General features: G+C 33.5%; 1 protein-coding gene across 1 annotated transcript in view; it reads right to left on the bottom strand.

Annotated features, from left to right (window-relative positions):
- Positions 1 to 22,993, bottom strand: part of LOC117170696 (neuropeptide SIFamide receptor) — an 89,361-nt gene extending 66,368 nt beyond the window's left edge. The window contains exons 1-2 of the mRNA XM_033357673.1: positions 21,902 to 22,993; positions 10,970 to 11,069 (exon numbers count right to left, since the gene is read on the bottom strand). Coding sequence (XP_033213564.1) covers positions 10,970 to 11,069; positions 21,902 to 22,499 — 698 coding nt within the window. The 5' untranslated portion in view covers positions 22,500 to 22,993. The remainder of the gene's footprint in view (positions 1 to 10,969; positions 11,070 to 21,901) is intronic.
- Between the last annotated feature and the right edge of the window lie 709 nt (positions 22,994 to 23,702).

Raw genomic sequence — 23,702 nt, 5'->3', positions numbered from 1 at the left:
GTTCAGAGGAATACATTTCAGACTTGAAAACTCTCTCAAATGATCATTGGGAGCCCAATGAAATTTGAGCTGCAACAAATTTAACACCAGCGTTTTTCTGTGAAGCAATAGGTACAGTTGATGGACACTTTGCACCCTAAATTATTCGGAATCTGTACCCTTCCTTGCAGTGCAGCATTCACACGGCAAGGGTGATTTTGGTTAATGTAAACATTTTAAGAAAATTCTCATTTTTTCAATTGTGGGCTGATCGAAAAATTCGGCCCGAACAGTTTTGAAGTATATTTGGCATCTAGTGAAAATTTTGAATGAAATTTTTGGATCTGTGAAAAACCTAATTTTTTCTCTTTTTACAAATTTTCAAATTTTTGAAAAGTATATAACTTTGTTCATTTTCACCAAAATTAAAAATTTCATTCGGATAATTTGCAAGTCTTCTACTTATCTATAAGAAACTTAAACTCGCGAATTTGAGCGCGACTAGGGCGCACAATTGTTAGTTCTCGCGTTTCGCGCTCAATAATGCATTTACCTCGCGCTACGCGCTGGATCTTTATGCATAGACTTGTTAAAGCTAAAGGTGAAAGCCTCGACAATAGTTATTTGGTGATTGTGAATTTTCTTTTGTTAAAGCTCCTTCGGCTTCAGCAAACACATTCTCGTAACGTATCTCGTGCTTCGCACTCGCGTTCATCCCTGATATTTTTTATCATTCCTATAAATGTACATTATTATCATTCATAACTTACATTGGTATTAAAACAGACGTAGTTTCACTGTACCGTGAAAAAATGCACATTCTTTAAAAAGATGTTTTGTTATTAAATACTTTATTGCAACCTTTGTCGCTTTTCCATTAATTGAATTCGCTCATTTACAATGTTTTTTATGATTTAAATTTTACACATACGATCTACCAAGCAGCCTTACCGTTTTTTTAACTTGGGTGATTTTTTTAACTTGAACCGTTCAAATATCTCGAAAAATCGGCACTCTATGAAAAAATGTTATCAATCAAAATTCAATAACTCTCAGAAGTACATACAATGATGTTAAAATCGGTTCCCTCACACAACCCCCTGGGGATGGGGTTTGTGGCAAGTTGAAAATTTTAAATGGGAACCCCTATTTCTTATTGGATATTCGGATTCTGTGGACAAAAGTGCGTATGATTTGTCTGAAACATTTTTCTGGTTTCGCGATAGATGGCGCTGTAATCGACGAAATTCAATTTTTCTTCCTTTTACTGTTACTGAGAATGTACGCTTACGATTCTGCAATACTCGAAATTAGGCTTAAAAGAAACTACTACTTTTAGCGTAATCCAGAGACAACGACGTGGACGTATTGAAAGAAGTATTGAAGTAAGTGCTCAAAATGGTGATCTTCGACTTCAATGCACTTATTAATCCGTAATTCAAATGAATTTACACAACGGAGGAGTGTATCTTCTTGAATTTCAACACATGCACTTGTACTTCGGTCAATCATATTCTCACGTGCTGTTGGTTTTTCTTTGTACACTTTCTCTTTCAGATGGCCCCACAAAAAGAAATCTGGTGAAGTAAGATCTGGCGATCTTGCAAGACAATTTATCGGATTGCCTCTACCAATCCAGCGACCGTTGAAATCACGATCAAGAACTTTTCGTGCTACCGCTGAATAGTGTGTCGGACAACCATAATTTTGAAACCACATGTTCTGCTGTATTTATAATCTCAAGTCTTCAAGCAATATTGGCAATTCATTTTCCAAAATGTCTTCATATTTTGGACCATTTGAGCTGCCTTCGATAATCTGGGGACCGATCAGTTTGTTGCCAATTATTCCACACCATACGTTGACAGTCCATGAACGCTGGTGTTCGACCTCACGCAGCCACTCCGTATTTTCAATACTGCCACGAAGTTCTTGATGTAAAGAGACATGATACGGATGAAATTTATTACGTTTCAAATTTTTCCAAATATCTCTATTTGGAAAACGCCAAGCGTAGAAATTGACAGCATCATCAAGCTTTCTTCCAGCTTCTCCATACACGAGAACCATTTCAATTTCATTCTCGTACGGTTAGATACTCCATTGTAAAGTAGTATTCGGAATAATCTTTGATCTAACTAAAATGAGTTTTGTCTTAAATGTTTTTTTTTCTAATTTACTGTATTTAAGAAAAGAAAAAAGTAAACACTTTCGTGATGTTTCGATGGGCTCCGCTGACCTCAATCTACAATTACGCTAAAGCTAAAATTTAGGAATATTGAGGAAACTCTGTTCATGTGAACTTATTACTTAATAATATCTTCTCAAGAACGGAGATACGTTTTGGCATGTTTTTAAAAATAATAAGGACCAAAGAGATCTGGAGCTCTATTGCCCTTATTTTTGACCGACTAAAGAAAGGAGGCTCTACCTATGTTCGTCGCGATGTATTTTTTTATGTACGAGTTTTTATTGCACTCGTTCAACGATTCTGTAGCGATTTGAAAAATTATTTTTTTTCTGTGGTCAGTCATGTCACAATGAGAATGGTGTATTTTTTATGGTTAGTGTATTGCAACTTGATCTTTAGTTTAGGACACTAGAAGAGTGTACCAGAGGCCAATCTAATAGAATGATTTTTTCGAAAGTCATCGTGCTCGCAGACAAACAGGCATACATACATGCAGAAAGACAGACACATTCGTAAAAACCTATTTTTCGGATTCAGAGGGTCTCAAGACGTTGACATTTGACGAAAACCGGGGGTAGGGGGTGCCAAATTTTACACAAATCTAATACCTTCTTTGATGAGAATGTAAAAAAATACATTAATACAAATTTGTTTGCTCTACTTTTCATAGTTTGTAGCGTATGTCGAAAAATTTAATTTTTGTATTTTCAATGTTTTTAAAAAAATGAAACAAAAAATTTGTGTCCTATAAAAAACTGACGAATAACAAAATTCAAGATATTTTTTTTGCACAATGTCTGTCTTGTCATTTTTTTCCTATCTTGCATAGTTTGATCAAAAAATGCGATTTTTGATTATTTTTTTCTCGGTCAAAATTTAAATTTCCAATTTTTTGGAAAAATTCAAAAACTTGTTATGATAATATTGTAGGGCTATCGAAAATTAAAATGTTGCCTTTCAAGTACCTGAAACCCTTTAAAAGCCCTTCCGAGAATTGACGCCGCGCCGTAGGTAGGTATAACAGTAACTGCGCGGAGGCCGCGTGGTCTGCGGTTGTCACTTAGGCGAGCAGTCAACCGTGAACAAACAAAAGCGGAGCGGGCTACAATAAGTCAGTTGCCGTCCACCGTCAGCCCCAAAATCGGCGCTATCAAAGAGTTTCACTGTACTATAAACAAGTGTACAGAGAATTTTTGAATCATGAAAAAATGTGGACTCAAAATTTTCAAAATAGGCTCAGAGACACACATACAGACAGACGCGTTTGTAAAAACCTGTTTTTCGGATTTAGGGCGTCCCAAAACCTGGACCTTTTGACAAAACTGTGGGGGGAAGGGGGTTAAATTTTACAAAAATCTAATACCTTCTCTGATAAGAATGTAAAAATGATTTATTTTTCTTGATTAATTTTTTTATAGTTCTGCTTTTGGTTTTAATCGCGAAAAAATAGCAATAAAAACATAAAAAATTATATTTTTGAAACCTTCCACACAAGACAAAAAAGAAATTAAATGGCAAAATTTGTGATAAGAATGTGCCCACGCAGTAGCCAGATTTTTGCATCTCATTCATGAGATTGTAATGTAATCGTTTCAATTTTCGATCTCTGGTTCCCAAAATAAAAGGTTCCCAAAATATAGGTTCCTGTATTAGACCCTATGCAGATGCGGAGTAGTTTTTATTTAATCGTAAAAACAAAATTAAAAATAAAGAAACTATAAAAACAAGGAAATAAGAATTAGTATGATTCAATTTTTATGCATATTATGAATTGTAATGATATACATTTATTGAAATGATACATGTTTCAGAGCAGCTTAGAATACAATTTAAAGCAAAATAAGAAACAAGTACAAAAATAATCATGATAAATACAATTTGCTTCTTATTTTGCAATTTTTTAATAAGTAATCCCTGGCAGAGTTACATAAAAAAATGTATTATAATTGTTATAAAAGACTTGTGCATAATGAAGGAAAATTGACATGTTGGACTAAATCGAGTGCGAAACACGAGACACGTGACGAGAATGTGTTCGTTAAAGCCGAAAGAGATTTAACAAAAGCGAGTTTAAAATCACAAAATTACATTTGTCGTTCCGTTCACCTTTGATTTTAAAAGGTCTGTGCCCGAATGTGGAAGAAATGCAAAGACCAAGTGCGAAGTGCAATTGCCATCAGTCGCATGCCGTAGGTGCGCTCAAACTCTCGAGCCAAGCTCTTTTAACGAAAGAGGATTCACAATCACGAATTACAGCACTGGATATTTTGAGTCTTAATTTTTAAACGTTTGCGCAAGCATGTGCGAAAATATAAAGACCGAGCGCTTAGCGCGAGGTAAATATTTAATAGAGCGCGAAGCGCGAGATTCAACCGTCGCGCGCCCCAGGTGCGCTCAAACTTGCGAGCGAATCGAGCCGGGCGCACAGCACCCGATGCGAATGTGCCCGCGTGGCGAGCAGATTTTTTCTCGTAACTTTCGCCGTTTTTCTTTCGTCCTGTCAAGAAGTAATTCTAACAAAATTGTAGATCTTTTTTGGAATAACAAGTTTTGTTAATCTGTTCACGTGGACGTATTTTATGAAAATATAGGTATTATTGGTCTTCAAAGCACAATATATGCAAAATTCGAGTGCACCTCGAGTATACCTTGTCTGATTTCAGTATATTTTCACAGGTTTAGTAGAACGAGTGTCCACGTGGATTCTGGCCCAACCCCTCCTCCCTCCCCCCCCCCACCCCGGGGGGACAAATGTCGAATTTTGTTATACCCCCCTCCCTCCCCCTAAACTGTCCACGTGGTATATGGATGGCCCCTAGGGCTTTCAAAAAGTAATGTTTTTCTTTTCTTGACTTTTTTTCATATAGTACGTTTCTTGGTTTAAAATTTTGATTTTCGGTTAACTAAGAAAATTTTGAAAATGCAATAAATCTGAGAATTTTCTTTTTATCGAAAAAAGTCATTAGGATAAATTGTTTGTTCTTTTTAGTACTATAAATACCCTATATAGAATTTTCATATTCAGAAAAAAAACTTGTCTCAAAAATTTTGAAAATGCGCTCACTTTTTGAATTTTTATCAAAAATGTAAATTATTTTTTATGCATTTGGCTGTTTTTATTTTCTCATAAATATGATAAAAAATTGAAACAGTTAAAATTTTCTAATAAAAATAAATGCTGTTTTCCCCTAAATCAAGTGTTAGACACTTAAATAGTAATATTCTTCTAAAAAAAGTTTCAGAAACTCTTAATTATCATTGTTCAGTAACCAAAATTACCAAACCATTGGAAAAGTGGTACTGTTCCTTCGAAAAAAGTATTTTCTCTATAATATTATGTTAAAAATAAATTAACCGTAATGTATATATTTCACCATATTTATAAACTTTGTTATTTCACACATAATATATGTTGTTAGCGACAGAAAATATTTTATTCTTATAATTTGTTCTGATTCTCAATCACCTACATGATTGTTTAATACGCAAAACTTGATTAATTATTGATAAAAATGTTTATAATGACTGACTAATGGACAATATTCAATAATTTTCCATGAGGAACATCATTCTCATACAAATTTTGAGCATTTTCAGTTGAGAGAAAATATTTTTCTATGATTAAGCATTGCAAAGAAGTATTGATTTATGTATAAATAATTAATTACAATTGAGTTAAATCTTGAATTAAATATTTTTGTTAATTAAGTGTGAGTTCAGTTATTAGGATGGCCAATGAGTTTAAGTAACCTAAGTAAAAAATACTTTTTACTTTATTTTCATCAAGTTCGAACATTGTATGCTTAAAAGATTCAATGTAGGGTCATTATTGAAGGGGAGGTTTAACAGCGTTAAAGTAGTGTCTTGATTTATAAAAATGTAGGCTCTAAAGATTCAAAGTAGCTTCATAGAGGGCTTACAGCCTCAAAGTAGGCTCTAACGTTTCATTCTCTAGGAGTTAAAAGTTTAAATCGGGGGCTATAAGTTTAAATAACGTTAAAGCAGGTTCTAATAAGCAGCTGCAACTTTAAAGTAGGGGTTAAATTTCGACTCGGGTAGCAATTACATACAAATATTTTGTAATATTTATTGAATATAAATAACATAGAAAAGGTGAGCATTATGTTATTTTCTTTCATAATAAAAATGTATAGGCGCGCATCGTGGCGTGCGCATTTCTTCTAGTTCTAGTTAATATATAAAACGCTGCGGTCACCTTTCAATCGACCGGCTGCTCATCTTGGGCATGTGTCCCTATTTTTTATTTTTTTGATAGAGTGTAAGTTCCGAATAAAAAATTTGTAAAAAACGGAAAATAAGTCGGTCTTTCTTACATTTTACCATAGCCCCTAGTAATCAAAAATACTTCAAGTTGGGCCTAAAGTAAGCTTTCCAAGGGATTAAAAAATATGTATAGCTTCATGTTTTGTAGAGTTAGTCACTTCCTGAAGCAAGCACCTGTTTGGCACGTGTACGCACAATTTTGACTAGCAGTGTATTTTTCATTTTCAATGCAAGCGGTTTTGTTAAAAATTTGGCATTTTAATGAAAGATTTGCATTTACAACCGAACAGTTTAACTTTTGAACAAATAGTTGAATTTTCAACCTACAAATATAAATTTTAAACTTAAGGGCCAAATTTTCAAACAGAAAAGACTAATCTTTAACCAAAGCGAGTTGCATTAAAAAAAAAAAGAATTCTCAATAAAAACGTAGTGGTGGACATCTTGAAACAAAAAGAAAAGATTTTCAACAAAGTATTAAAATCTTTAACCAGTATATCTGATATTTCAACGAATGCAGATGCCGCCAAGAGATGCATTGTAAAAGCAGGGAAACGAATTTTCAATCATAAAGATTAATTTTCTACACAAGATTCAAATTTAAACTAAAAGTAACGAAGTTACATTTTCACAGCAAAAATTAATTTATTTCCGAATAAAAAAAGAATTTTCAAAAAAATAGTAAATTTTTCAATCAAAGAGATGAATTTTTAATTGAAAATATGAATTTTTCAACTAGAAAGACGAATTTGAAACAAATAAAGAATTTTAAGTTTTCAAGTATTTATTTGTTGACAGTGTTATTTTTAATACAAAATTTCATCAATTTCAGTGTAATTTGAGATATAATAATTATTAGTTTAATTTTAAAGAAAACATTTATGTTTTTCATAAACTTTAATGTGAGAAGTTCAGGGGAAAGCGAGAGATTTAACTAGGCCCGATATTCGACAATTGGCAGAAATTTCCGTTCAATAATGTATTTTTTTTCCAACTTTGTAAGGATTCATCTGCTCTATTAATCAAAATTCGTGCAGTAAACATATATCGCGTTATTCATTGCAAAGCAGTGTAATGATTTTGTATAAATCGGAATAATGAAACAGTCATTACTAAAAATTTTATGACATTGAACGCATGAACTAATTTTGAGGAGACTTGACCAAGATTTTCAGGGATGAATTTATCAAGTGGCAACAACCTTATTACATGTGTTTTTCTACCTGTAAGGTGATTGATTATTATAATGCATGTTCAAAAATTTTGCTAAATTGATTTATAAAAATTGCAGTATAAAAATGCAAAGTTCATTATTCGAAGAATATGATTATCATCAACGTGAGTTACAAAATTCAAATAAATTCTATTCATTAATATTGGGTGTGTAAATTAATTTTTAATAAAAAAACCTTATTTGGAACAAAATAGTTCAATTTCATTCTATACAAAAAAAAATAAAATTCGTTGAAATCCTATTATAAAACATTAAATACAGTTTCAGATAACGAACTCATCCCTTGGTATCTTCTATTATTTTATACTAATATTTTGTTACATTCATTAAATATGTATAAAATAGAAAAGATAGGGTTTTGATTTATTACATTACATAAAAAGATAAATAGGCGCGCGCAAGACTGCTTTGAGCATTTGCACTTTATATTGTATATCAGGTATTATATTATTTAAAATTTATTATTAATCGTTTACAAAAGCTCAAACAATTACAAATTTAATATCTGTATATTTGTTGCCATCATTCACTTATAGTTTTAGTATAATCTCTGTGTTCAAATTTTTACTACACATTAATTAATCACGACTCGAGATTTGCATACACATCCATTTCTCAATGAAATCAGAAAAAGTAATTGAGTCATAAACAGAGTTTAACAATGTTATTATTATTCCCAATTAGTGCCCGGCCAGCTGCCGTCCCTTGGTAGAAATTATAACTTGATTCTTAAGAGGCCCTTTCTAGATTTCCTATTTTCTATCGAGGCCCCAAAGTGGCAATCTATCGAGGGCGCAAACGAAAGCGTCACGCTCAGCTAGCGAGGTCATCAGTAGGCAGCCGAATGAGGGCCTATTAATAGGGTCTTCACAGAATCTAGATAGTCCCTCACACACACTACTATTCAGAAGCATGTGCCATTGTTTTTTATTCTGTTGATTCAAATAAAATATTATTAAAATTGATCATGCTTTAAATTCTGAAGTGTGACGCTATGGTTGTAGCAGTATTAAAGTTTAACCAGCACATTGCCATAATCTATTACCAGAAATTTTTGATTCAATGAAGGAAAATATTGATCCAATTGTAAAATACACTTTCTTTGCAAAAGTTTAATCTAAAGCTTTCACACCTTTCTGTAGCCTCTGACAAACACTCCTCCGTTTTCTCCCATTTTTATTGACACTCGATCATTAACTATACTCCTCCTCCTCCTCCTCACGTTATTCTAAAACTAAACTTATTGTCAAATTTGACGAGCGAAGCCTTATTATTGCTAATAACTAAAGACAAGCGCAGTTTATTAAAATATTCGCAAGCGCCGAGAATCGAACGTACGGACCGCAGGCTTATACGTGGAGCGCCTAATCACCATAGCTACGATGCCACGCTGAGTGCGGTATCATAAATGCTTGACGGCACTCATCCGATACTTTAGAAACTAGGAAAAAAGGTTTTTGAAGACCGATTTGTTATATATGATTCTTCAAACGTACTTGGGTGATTTCAAATTAAATCGATCTGTAAGAAAAACTCTTTGCACATCTCTGAGACAACAAATGTTTTTCATTTTTTCAGAAAAAAAAGATGAAATTTTTCAAAATTTGTATCTCAGTAATTTTATTAATTTGTTCTTTTTCAAATTTAAGTATAATTAAGCATAAGAACATCAATGTACTTTTTTGCACTCACATCTGTATTACCCGTTTTACCTGTCGAGGTCTTTTCAAGGTCCCCTCAAGAAAATAATTAATTCACCGAAGTTATTTTTTAAATATATCGTTATGAATAACATTTTTTTATCTAAATTAATAAAAAAATATACAGCTAAAAAGTGCGTATATAAATAATGTGAGACAAGTAGCAAACGACAATAACCTGTCGAGGGCCAGCACAGGGAAAGTTGAGATTCTTCCAGCTAGGAAATCTGGCTGCAGCCTCGTGAGAGCCAATATTTAGTTTAGGCATAAAGAGGCAATTTCTACCCGGGTGTGAGCATTCGAGCACAACATTTGCCCGATCAGAGCCCAGTCAGCTCCCGATTGGGGTTTTGACATAAATTTTGCCTAGCGAGTCTCCGACCAGCGTACGGTTAGGTTCTTAAAAAAAACATAGCCCGGCCAGTCCTCGACAAGAAACCTTGCTGTACTACGGCTAACCCGGGCTATTTCCACACGGGCTATAAATAAATTAAATATATAGAAATGTATTTTCAAATTTAAAGAAAATATAATTTAAAATTTATTAGAATGTTTCAATGAAAATGATTGTTAAATGTTTTTTATTTTGTCAACTGATTTTAAATGTAATTAAATAAAATTCTTAGAAATCAAAGTTCCAATTTGAAAAAAAGATATGAAGTAAAAATTATTTGAATGATTTAAGAAAATTAAGTTTAATGCTTTTCATATTGTGAAATAATTAATTAATTATTGAATTATTATTTTTTTTCTTCAAAATAATAAATTAGATAAGGATTAAAATTTAGTTTCTTAAAATTAAATAACATAAATTAATTATTTATTCGGAGGTTATATAATTGAATATTGGGTATAATTTGCATAATTAAAGTTTATTTATATTGAAACACCCCTATTTGAATCACACAATTTTTTTAACAATTCTTATGTTGAAAAATGAATATCTGCTTTCAATTTTTAAATTTACGTATATGCATATGCGTTCTAATCAAATTTTCAGAAATGAAAGTAAAAATTTAAAAAAAAATGTAGAACAACAATAATTTCAATGTCAAAATGAAAATTGTAGTTTAATACTTTTTACGTTATAAACAGAATAATTAATTATTAGTTGATTTTTTCACAATATTAAATAACAGAAAGATAAAATTGTAATTTGTTTATTAAGTAACATAAATTGATTATTTACTTCAAGTTTATGTAATTGAATATTGGTCCTAATTTGTACGATAACCTCTTATGATTGCTTAAAATACCTCCTCTCCAATTACATTATTTTTGTAAACTTTTGCAATGTGAAATGAGCATCCGAATTCTGATTTCGAAACTGTGTGCAAATATATTTTAGTTTTTCTTGGATTATGAGCTGATCAGTTACTTATTTGCTGCTTACTTTTTTCACAATACGAGTTATATGTACTTTTTTTTAAATTAGTGTAAAAGATTATTAATAATTTAAATGTTCAGAAATGAAATACAAATAAATGATTATTCGAAAATTGGGTTAATGATGTAAATGAACAAAAAAATTAGCGCGCGCATGATAGTCTAGTATATAAAAAAAGGAATCGTGATACATACCTGTCTAAAGATACTGCCACAAGACTGTACACAGAAGCCGCTACAGATACGCCCTGTATGTAAGGAACAGTTTTGCACATAAACCATCCAAGGACCCAAGCTGAAAAATACAAATAGTGTTCCAAATTATTGGACATTTCAACTTGAATTTTTGGAATTGCAATTCGGATCTTCATAATAAATTCGACAACCTTCACGATTAGTTGACAAATTTTATGATTTTTAAAAACAAATTTAATAAACAGATTCATTATTCTGGCATCTGTGGACCGATAAATTCGTTTTTTTCGATTTCAGTCTTTCAATTCGGAAGTTCATGATGATTTCAGCGAAATTCATAATTGCTTGCTCCACTTCATATATTTTTTAAAACAAATTTAATAAACAAATGCATTATTCGAGCATCTGTCGATGGAAATTTTTTTTTTTTTTACTATAGCCCAATTAAAACTGTTCACATAGGAAAAAACGAATTTTTCTCTCGACAAATGCCTGATTAATGCACTTGTTCATCAAATTTAGTTTAATGAAATAATAAAATTTATCAACTTTTTATGAATGTTGCTCCAATTCCCATCAAGTTCCATACGAAAAGACTGGCTTTTAAAAAACCGAATTTTTCTTCCGACAAATGACCGAATAATGCATTTGTCTATTAAATTTGTTTAAAAGATCATAAGATTAATAAACAAATTATGACTTTAGTGGCAAATATCATAAAGTGCCGAATTAAAAAAAAATGTACATCGAAAAAAAAAAACAATTTTTCCGTCGAAAAGTGCCTGATTACTGCATTTGTTAATACAATTTTTTTATAATATAAAGAATTATAATCAGAAAAGAGATTTTTTTAATATCATATCATTTCCATTAAAATGTCTTGCAACATAACTAGAAAAAACGTATGATTATGGAAAATCATAGAAAACACTTTTTCAACAAATAATTTGCTTATAAAAAATGTTGTTGTCTAATGTATAATATTGGAAAATCTTCGAATAATATTAGTTTATGAAACATTGGCGATTTTAACACTGTTCCTGTTATTCACGTGCACTGTGAACGTCAAATAGTAAAGATGGCCATTTTTTTCGTCTTATTTGTTTATTTATAAAAAATTGAAAACCTAATTGAAAAATCAGGCTCGACAACTCTCTTAGAAATCTTAAAAAGTTTTTTTCGAATTTTTTCGTTCAAATGCTCAATATTTGTGGGCTGTACGCTATTTTGAACCCAAAATGAAATGTTTTCCCACTGCGGGCCGGGAATGTGAAAATCGTCCAAGTGCGCAGTCACACACGGCCCAGCATTGGCCCAGAGTCGGCAAAAATATTGCCGAAGCTCGGCTGCCATCATCGCGCCAATGACGGAATGATAACTGTGGCCTGCACTTGGCAGCCAAGGTTTGGCTGACATTGTCGGCCCAACACTGGATACCAATATCGGACCAACCTGGATGCCGGAGTTAATTCAAAATCTGATATTTTACTTGATATTATTTGTATATTACAAATAAGATTTCTAACACACTACAGGGCATCGAACCTATGTCTATATACTTATATCTATCGCCTGGCAGTCGGGAGTGCTAACCACTTCGCTAAACGCACAAATTGAAACACTGTGAAAGAGTCATCCTCATAAGGTACAGTTCAAAAAAGACCATGTTAATGTACAATACACGAACTGTTAACAGGAATATCAGTACAATAAATTTTAAATAAATACTTTAAAATACTTTAAATCGATTACAATTTTTCTTCGCGTAATATTTCGTTTTCTCCGCTGCAGGCTACTCTACAAGTTTTTACAATGACAGGAAATGTAATTTTTCATAAACATTTCACAAACAATTTCTAATGACAGAACTTAGAAATTTCATCATGAACTTTGACGATTTTGCAACAAAAAAATTTTTATCTCTCCTGTAACATTGGTTCTTTAGGTGCTAAAAGTGAGACTTGGCACAATAAAGTGTCGATGCTGGGCCAAGCATCGGTGGAGTATCGGAAAATATAAATAGCAAATGTAGACTGCCAGAACTGGCGCCACATTGGGCCGATTAAAGTGTCGATATTGGCCCAATATCGTTAGCCGAATTTTGGCTGCCAAAATTGGACCAACACTGGGCCATTTATTCAGCTCCGGGAATTCGCACTTTGGTTGTTTTTTAGGTTCTAAAAGTGAGATTTGGCGCAATAAAGTGCTGATAATGGGCCAAGCATCGGTGGAGGATCGGCAAATATAAATAGCCAATATAGACTGCCAGAACTGGCTCAACATCAGAGGTGATGTAGATGTATGAAAAACCACTTGCTAATATTATACGAGTAGTGATAGATAATTTTAAGTGTAGAAATTGGTAGATAAAAAAATGTTAGCAGAGTGACCCAAGTGATGAAGAAATCTCGAATTCTAACGAAAGTAGGACACCTGATTCTGAATGCGCGGACGCGGCTGGAAGGCTCTTCAATTCAGCGCAAACAATTCAACTTTTAAAGAAAACGTCTACGCTGACTTTATTATTTAGAGAAGAGTCGCGCGTGTCCACAAGTGCTGGCTCGCAAATTTCGTCTGCAGATGATGAAGGAACACAAAGTGACTCAGACACGACTGCTAGAGAGAAAAACGCAGAAGAAGGAACGCAAATTCGAAAACTACTGCGCCCCCTATTTTAAACCGGACACTTCATAGCCTTCATTTTAAAAGATATTTTGGGAAGCTTACGTGGTGAAAGTTTTTTTTTAAAATTAATAAGAAGAAAATCATAATTTTTTCAACATACTCAGCGTTTTTCTTGTAAACTGCTAAACGGATATTAACAACTGTGACATACAATTTTTCATTTATGAATATCTATTATAGAAATATGCTTTTGTATTCACAAAAATGAATTTCTTAATGAAAATCTCATTCCTTTATGAACAATTTGAGGATTGTTTAACTCATAAACAATTTTTCATCTCACTTTGTTTTACATTACCTTTGAAAAAAAAAAGAAAGAAATACGATGTAACTCCTATTATGGACATTGGAAATTTTCACATTCTCATCAGAGAAGGTATTAGATTTGTGTAAAATTTGACCTCCCCAGTTTTTGTCAAATGTCCACGTTTTGAGACCCTCTGAAACATGATATGAGAAAAGCCAAGTAAAAAAAAACTTTGCTTTTTGAAATCCTTAGAGGACTACGATAACAACTTTTTTATTTTGGTCGAAAAGTTGAACATTCTAAATTTGATCGTACCAAAAATAATGAAAAATTCAAAAATTCCATATTTTTGGTCAAACTATGCAAGATACAAACAAAATGAAAAAGCTCAAATTGCGTGCCCTGGGAAGAACAACGAATTCATAATGAATCACTCTTCAATATAAGCTACGAAAAAAAATGAGACAAAAGTTGTTCATCCAAAAAATAGCTACAATTTTTTATAGGACACGTAGTTTTCGTTTTAGTCGTAAAAAATATCATTCAAAATAAAAATATTAAATTTGTTTGAAAAAACGACACAAGGTATGAACCTAAATTACCAGACAAAAGTTGTTCGCCTAAAAATAATCGATTTTTATGCATATTATGAATTGTAATGATATACATTTATTGAAATGATGCATGTTTTAGAGCAGCTTAGAATATAATTTAAAGCAAAATAAGAAATAAATACAAAAATAATCATGATAAATACAATTTTCTTTTTATTTTGCAATTTTTTAATAAGTAATCCCAGACAGAGTTACATAAAAATGTATTACAATTGATACAAAAGTGTTATGTATAATGTAAAAAAGTTTACGTGTTGGATAAAATCGAGTGCGAAGCACAAGATACGTGATGAGAATGTGTTCGTTAAAACCAAAAGAGCTTTAACAAAAGAGAGTTCAAAATTACAAAATTACAGTTGTTGGTCCGTTCACCTTTGATTTTAAAAGGTCTGTGCCCGAATGTGGAAGAAATGCAAAGACCAAGTGCGGAGTGCAATTGCCATCAGTCGCGTGCCGTAGGTGTGCTCAAACTCTCTTTTAACGAAAGAGAATTCACTATTACAAAATTACAGTGGTGGATGTTTTGAGTTTTAATTTTAAAATGATTGCGCAAGAATGTACGGAAATATAAAGACCGAGCGCGTAGCGCGAGGTAAATATTTAATAGAGCGCGAAGCGCGAGATAAATACAAAATCGAACGTGGAGCGCGAGAACCAACAGTAGCGCGCTCTAGGCGTGCTAAAACTTGCGAGCGAAGCGAGCCGCGCGCAGAGCGCGCGATGAGATTGTGCCCGCGTAGCGGGTAGATTATTTTTTTCAAGTTTAGGTTGCAAACAAACTTTGTATGCTCGTGCTCGAACACAATTACACCTCGCGCTTCGCGCTCGAATATTTATTTTTTGCATTTGGAATGCTTGAATGCAACTTTATCAAAAAGATCTCTTTTAGATGACAGTATTTATATGCGTCTTCATATTCTGACTTGCCTACTTAATTAAGTATAGTAAAAGATTAAGTTTCTCAAAGCTCTGTACGCTCTGAGGTACACATTCTCATCGTGGCACTCACGCTGCGCGCTCGATTTCCGACCGATATTATTTGTAAACAGGTTTTGTTGAATCTTTTTTTTTTTTTCTCTCGTAACTTTCGTTGTTTTTCCACACATTTTTTTATCTTACTTTTTTCAACGTTATTTTTCACGAATAAAACAAAAAGTACGCGTCCTATCAAGAAGTGATTCTCAACGAAATTGTAGATCTTTTTTCGGATAATCATTTTTTTAATTCATCTTTTTCGTATTCTACATAGTTTGTATACAAAATGGAATTTTTTATTTTTCATCATTTTTTGTGTAATCAAAATTTCAATTTTTTATTTTTGAAGAAAATCCAAAAACTGGTTATGATAATCTTGTAGGGATTTCAAAAAGAAATGGTTTTCTTTTCTCGACTTTTTTTTCATATCGTGCGCTTTTAGGCTTTAAATTTTGATTTTCTGTTGATTAAAAAAATTTTGAAAACGCTATAACTCTGAGAATTTTCTTTTTATCGTAAAAAGTCATAAGGATAAATTGTTTTTTATTTTCAATACTATAAATATCCGTGCATAAAATTTTCAAATTCAGAAAAAAGTAGACTCAAAAATTTTCAAAATGCGCTCACTTTTCGAATTTTTATCAAAACTGGCTGGTTAACGAACTCGTCCTTTCTTTTAGGACCTAGAAAAAGTGTGCCAAAGATGGATTTGATTCGTTCATTTTTTTGAGAGTTATCGTGTTTACGACCGGACGGACGGCCCGACGGACGGACGGACGGACGGACAGACAGACAGACAGACGCCATCATGAAAACCCGATTTTCGGATTCAGGGGGTCTCGAAACGTGGAGATCCGTTGAAAAAGTGTGATGTCAAATTTTCAACAATTCTAATACTTTCTCAGTCATAAATAATGAAAATGTAAAATAGTATACACACCACGGCCAGAAACAAAGAAAGCCTCAAGTCACATACCCACAATTACATATTATTTTCTAGGATAAGAATTACACTGTATTTCTTCCAGCGTTTCTCTAAAAACGTAATGTAGAATAACGCGAGATGAAAAATGCTGCGTGAGACGTTTACGAGAAAAATATTAGTCATGTTGAAAAATTATAATTTTCTTGCTCCTAAATTCTTCAAACAAATTTCTTTTGCCACCTAAGCTTCAGAAAATATCTTTTAGCATGAAATCTATGAAAAGATGAACTTAACAGCTTGAAAAAACAATTCCAAACATTAAGTATCCAACAGAAAACTTCAGTCTCGACTAAAACTTCAAGCTTGAATAAAAGAAGAAACTGATAGGGAGAAAATTAAAGTTGTTTAGATTTCCACCAATTTCTATCAATACTGCAGCACTATGCACGTCGCTTTCTTGGCTCCGCAAACGTTTTCTTTGTGTGGCTGTGTGATTATAATATGTATAATGCTATGTATTAAATTGATTATTTTCCAGAAAATCCAATCTTATCATAAATTATTTATTAATACAAATTTATTATAACTTTACTATATAATTCAACTCAATGAAAATCCTTTCAAACATTCTTTAAAAAAATCTACATTAAGAATACAGTTCGCAAACTCAGCTTTCAATCACCTTCAATAATTATAATTATTGTTTAATATCTTGCACATGTGATCGTGTACATTTTATTATTACTTGAGCATTTGTGCCATCATTTATAGCAATTTCCTAAATCTTTGATTAAAAAAGATTATTTTCTGAATTTACTTCTTTAATTTGCGTGTAAGTTCAAACCGTGATTCTGTCTCGAAACTGGCTAAACTCTGTACAGTCTGCATATATTTAAATTTGTAATGAACTTCTGGATAGCGCCAAGATTGGGACTAGACAGCAGAAAGTTTTGCATCAAACACGTAGCGAAACTGGACAGCGCCAGTTTAGAGCCAGGCTAATATTGTGTACAGATAGCCTTGAGAAAAACTCGACTAACTTTAGCCTGATTTAAGACTGACACGAAATTTTTCCACACGGGTGTTCGCATCTTCGAGACCCATCGATTGACCTAGTGAAGAATCGTTCATGACCTTCCATGGCCAACCATTTAGAAAAGAATTCTTCAACTTATTTTTATGATGAAACATTTTCAACATTATGAATACAACAGTACTGCACATTATGATTTATTCGTCCGCATATTCGAGATGCATCGATTGGCTCATTAACAAACCACATATTACTGATGGACTCGAATTTTCTGGCAATAACATTTTTGGTTTGATGTAAAGCAGTAGAAGAAAGGGACATTTTGTACCAGTTTAAAGTAAGTCAGACAAGATGATTGTGACGAAGAAATTTTCAAACTCCTGTGCAAGATTACCATCTGTGAGGAAGCAAAGATGTCTGATGCGCATGAGGGAGAAAAGTGCTCATAAAAGGAGTAACAATAAATATGTATATTGATAATAATTGCTCCCACAGTAGTTCTTAGTGGTATTTTAAGTTCAGGAGAGGCAATTTCAGTGAAGAAATATAATTTTCACTTTGGAACAGGGAATTTCCTAAATAATTATAATTTGGCTTGGGACAGGTAACTTTAAACTGGGAATGGCTCGAATGGCTCGAGTGGTTCAAATGGCAAATCCGAAATCTTTGACCGTGTGCAAGACAAAAAGAAATCGGTGATTTCACTGGTGTCACCTCTCACTGAAAAAAGTATAAAGTCCGATTGAATTTGCAATTAATCTACTGGACAATGTAGTGAAAAAATAAAGATTTATATCTAAGGAATTTCATCCTATACATTATCAGAGGAAATAGATAAGGTCGTAATGATAGGTCGCGGGCGCGAGGATTGGGTCGAAGAAGTGACCTCGATACCGAGGTGACCGAGATGCATGACCTGAATTCCGTTTCTGTACAGGTGTCCCACTGCCCTCTACCCCCGTGCGAGTTATAGAGCAAGTTCACCTTGGACAAAACAAAAAATAAAGTAAAATAATAAAAGCAGGATTAAACAGAGGGAACGGCGGCCTTTGGGCCAAACATTCTTAACACCTCACACCCTGGCTGTTGTTTGGGCAAAGAATCAAAGAATCAATGTAGTATACAATGCTGCAGAAATATATTTGGGTCCTGACAAAAATTATTTTTCATTCCAGCCGAATGACACTCTAGACTGGACGACCATGCAGCGATTTAGCTGGCGATTTTTCTCCACTAGTAGGAGCCACAACCGATACTCAAATTTAATGTCCGTTTCAGAGATCAGCTGAAATTTTAATATTATATGCAAATTCAGACATTCAACCTTGTGCCAAAAAAGTCATTTTCTGTGCATTTAAATTTCTCAGGTACAGTGAGTTATGCAAATACCCCTATTTTCACGATGTTGACGATTTTTTTTTTTTTAAATATTGCTTTTATATATAAATATTATCCAGAAAAATGGTATATTTCTTTAAAAACAAACTTTTTGTATAAATATTTTTGGTTAAAATCATTAGTTTTTCGAACGAATCACCGAAAAATTAAAATCTATCTGACTTTTCATGATTTAGGTTAAAAAAGTAAGTTATACATCTAGAAAATTCGGCATTTTAAAGAAAAATGTTAAATAATCCTAATGCCTGAAGGAAGCTGTAGAGCATTTTGGTAACAGGCTTAAAGACCTTAAAACTCGACAACTATTTTATATTCAATATTTTTCTCTAGAATGAATGGTAATCGAAAAAAATAAATTTTAATTCAAGCAATTTTTGACTGCACTGTTTTCCTTTTTTCGCGATGAATATACAGAATAAATTCCACATAATAAACAATAGGCCTTTTTTATTTGATCCAATTCAAATGGATTTTTATTGTGCGCTCAAGCTGTTGTGAATAAATTTAATTTTTAAAGTTCAACAGTATTTTGCAAGTATTAGAAAAAGCATCAATTGAACCAGCCCATTGTAGAAGGGAGTACAAAATTGCTTAATCCGAGCGCAATAAAAACATATATTTGCAATTGTACTTTTTAGATTGTCAGGATCCGCTTATGCTGGGACTGGCATTTTATACCTCCTTCTACGATACGGCGCGGCGCGATGATTCAATTGTCGGAGAAGCGGGGTCGAGTCAAGTGACAAGTGGCCATTTATGTCTCAGCATGTCACATTTGAAAAAATTTCAACCTCATAAAATATCAGCAGAAGTGCGGGAAGTCATGTCTGTGATTAGTCACATAAATACTATGTGTAATGTAGTTCACATCACTGTCCTTAACATTGCCCAGCTTCTCGTGGGAGACAGGAAGACACCGCTGTGATTCTTCGGACAGATAATTTAAATCACACCACTAATTTTTGATAAATGGAAAATGGAAAATGCTTCAAAATGGCCGGTAAAAAAATTTGCTGGTGCTGATCAGGCTCGGCCTAGACCGTCTAAACTCGAATCTAACCAGTCTGTTCAGATGCTAGTTGGCGCTAGGCACCCGCTATTCAGCCACTCCAGTCAGAGACAATAAATTAAAAATAAATGAATAGTACCCAGTATAATTATAATAAACAGTGAATAATGTATAAACACACACGACTGTGGATTTCAGTAAGTTGGATTTGTGCCTTCTGACCATAATTGATGCCGTGCGACGGCTTCTGTCGACAGGAGTCGCAGAGCTGAAGGAGAGAGAGAGAGAGAGAGAGAGAGAGAGAGAGAGAGAGAGAGAGAGGAGGAGGAGGATGTGTTCAATCATGCGTGACAAACAGCAGGGCAGGAGAGTCTACGCGTTTGTTGCACTGGGTTGCGTCATACCTCGAAATGAAATAGAAATGTTTCACCTGGCCCTGCATCTTTTTGTTCGGAGTCCCTGGATTTGTGTCCAAGGTCAAAACCGAAACAGACAATGAATCCTAACCACCTGCGTTTATAAACCGTCTGCGCTATCACTGGACTTCCAAATATTACAAGTCACCCCCAACTACGATAAAGGACCACTAATTTCATAGAAACACTATAATTACTAATAATATTATTGCAAAACTGTGTATGTCATATCATGATTACATTTATTCAAATTTGTGAGAATATTATGACTTGCACTGCGAAAAGTTTGACAATTGACAAATATAAGTTTTTGTGCTATGGAAGGTTGACCAGTGCCAGAACTGGGCCGGACAAGACTGTCATGATTGGACGGCCCAGACTGCAACAGATCTGGGCTAATACTTGACATCAGCCTGCCAGAAGATTCATTCACTGGGGTGACTTGCCACAGATGTGCCATGCAGCAGTGCGACATGATATGCCGAAATGGGACTTGCAGCTTGTCACATGATCCTGGCCCAGAGAAGCACCAAAGTTATTAATTCACTAATTACTTGCGAAAAACTGTTTGGCAAATTGCCCGCATTCTTCGAAAACTAAGCTTATTAACACATGCGCATTCTATCAGTTTAGATCAAATAAAAACATTCTTATTTAATATCATCTGATTTTCTTTTATAAACATTCATTTTTTCAAAAAATACTGATTGTTGATCAAACTTCTGAAGACAACAAAGTTGCAGTTTTTCAATGCCTTTGAATCTTTTATAAAAGTAATCTGTGAATTATCAACTCTTTTTACCGTAACACTTAATTTGTCACTCTTATAATATTGACTGCACATGAAAATACTTTACAGTATCTACAAATGTTAAACTTTTTGCTATGTATATTTTTTGTGTACAACATTTGTCTGTGAAATGTAGACTTTTCAGGGTGCAGTTCATTTTTGACTAAAATCATAAAAAATCAGTGTGATGTTTATTTTTCATCGATTCATTCGAAAAATAATGATAAGTTACAGATAGAAACGTATCAAAACTATCCTGAAATATTTGGCGCGTCTTTCAACAGAAAATTTTAGTAATAGCGTATTTGATGAAAAAATGCAGAGGGTGGTATTGGTATAGCGCGTGGTGGCAGCGGCAAAATTACAAGACCTTGAATGCCTCGAAAGTGGAACAATGCCCGAACGAGTGTTTATACGCAGCCGCGCGCAATATGAATCGTCTAGCCAAGAGAGGTGCAAGCAAGGGTTGTCCCAATCACTATATTCTCTGCTGTATAAACATCTAGCAATACAATTTTAATCTGAATTTATAAAAATAATGATGTCTTAAACGTTTTTTTCATATATATATATATATATAGCACAGAAAAAAAGGAAGCGTAATCTCTACCCCTATTTACAGTAGTCTCTACTTGCAACAAAAATTGCCTTTGCGTGGTAAGATTTGTATTGAATGCAGTCACCATTTCAGCCTCATTCTTGCTTCTATTTTTCTACCGATGCGAGAAATTCAACTTGACCCTCTTGAAAAATTATTCGAGAGAGAAGACAAATTTTACTTTTTCTGTGCTGGAAAATGTGCGTTGAAACAAGAAATAAAACTTGAAAAATGATACTTACGCACAAAGATGTTACTCATAAGTGTAGCCGGGAGACAGAAGATGATGACCAAGACATCAGCCACAGCAAGATTAACAATAAAAAAATTGGTAACAGTTCTCATTCGAGGTGATCGATAAACCACAGCAATGACAAAACTATTTCCAATTAGTCCAACGACAAATACTATAATATAAGCCACACAATAAACAGCTGACATGGCTACACTGTGTCTGTACATCAAGCGATCTGGCAGTACTTGTTCTATAGAGAGGTCAGAGAGATTGAAACTGTCACTACTTGCATTGATAAATTTTCTGGTAGAATATGCTTCCATTGCAGATCTTAAATTCAATACACCATCACTACCACCACCACTGTCACTTGATTCAGTTAGTAGTGTGTTGTTGAAAAAGTAATCTCCAAATTCATTCTTCACATGTGTAAGAATACTACTACTCCCAGGTAGTTGATGGCCGGCCGTAGTAGTAGTAGTAGTAGTAGTAGTAGTAGTAGTAGTAGCAGCACGTCGACGTACATCAACATTAAATTCCTGAGAATCTGGTAAACGGAGTGATGCAGCTACCATCCCCATTAAAGAAGGAGGTTGTTGTAACATTGGAAAATCTAATCAAGACTCACCACAATTAACATAATCTATAATCCAATCAATTTTTTCAACATCACTGATATTTTTTCGATATATGCTACTCTCTAAAAGAGTCAACCCGCATCATTATAGAGCGTGTACAAATATTGTTTGAGTATATAATTCAATTCTCAAAATTTAATTGATACTTGAATTTTCTTGGGTAGATTACTGATATGCTGCTGACGATGCTGCTACATCGATGCATATGTTGATTTTTAATCGTCTTAATGTAGTGGAGAGAATATAACAAGATACATTACCAAATAAGTTATATGTATTTCACTCAAAGCTTTCCATACACAACACACATATATGCAACACCGCAGCGTAAATACACTTGATAGTCTTCCTTGTTTGATTTCTTTACACTACTCTGACTAATAAACTACACACAGAGACACTGTATTGTCATTATATTAAGAAAATCATGTTTCGATTAATTCAATGTACAGCGGTCCTTTCGACACTGTACAAGTCTACAATCGCACACTGCCGCGAGATGCTTTAGAAGCGTCCAACAGTCTGGTGCATGCTGCACAACGGCGCAAGCGTGCACATCAAGCAGCTGTGCAAAGGTTTGGTTTGGGTATTGTCCTGTGTCTTGTGTGTCGTGTATGTGTATTTTTGCTCTAAACAGAAGACACAACATTAATTCGTTTTCCTCTTGAAAATGCTTCTCAAAGGAATTAACAATGGAGATTTTTGTCTTCACTTTTGTATATATATATAAAAGCACACACTCGTAAAAACATCATTTATAGACACAAAGCTATTATATGGTTTTACTTTTATTGTATATACATACTAAATCAATTGAGTTTTCTAACTACATACTCACTACCGGCGATTTAAAGTTTGCCTCCGCTATCAACAATTTCAAAGTTTTGGATAATTATTTTTTTGTTGGTCGTTAGAGAGGGTTAGTTGGTCCACTCCTGACGTTCGTTGGTTAAACAATAGGTACTTTAATAAAAAGCACAAATGATGGGCCGACCTAAATGGTCGTTGGCTGTTGTTAGTTAGTCCAGTCCCACTGTTAAAGTTTTCAGAATTTTTTAAATTGATGAAACAGCCAAAAACATTCTTCGGGTCATAACAATTTTTTTTAACGATCTGAAAGACTTGATTGAAATAGTTAGTTGTTTACACTTTAACGTTAGTTAAACAAAA

The sequence above is a fragment of the Belonocnema kinseyi genome, chromosome 4 (assembly GCF_010883055.1).
Source record: "Belonocnema kinseyi isolate 2016_QV_RU_SX_M_011 chromosome 4, B_treatae_v1, whole genome shotgun sequence".
Lineage (NCBI taxonomy): Eukaryota > Metazoa > Arthropoda > Insecta > Hymenoptera > Cynipidae > Belonocnema > Belonocnema kinseyi.
The sequence above is the reverse complement of the archived record's forward strand: the minus strand, read 5'-3'. Positions and strand labels throughout refer to the sequence as shown.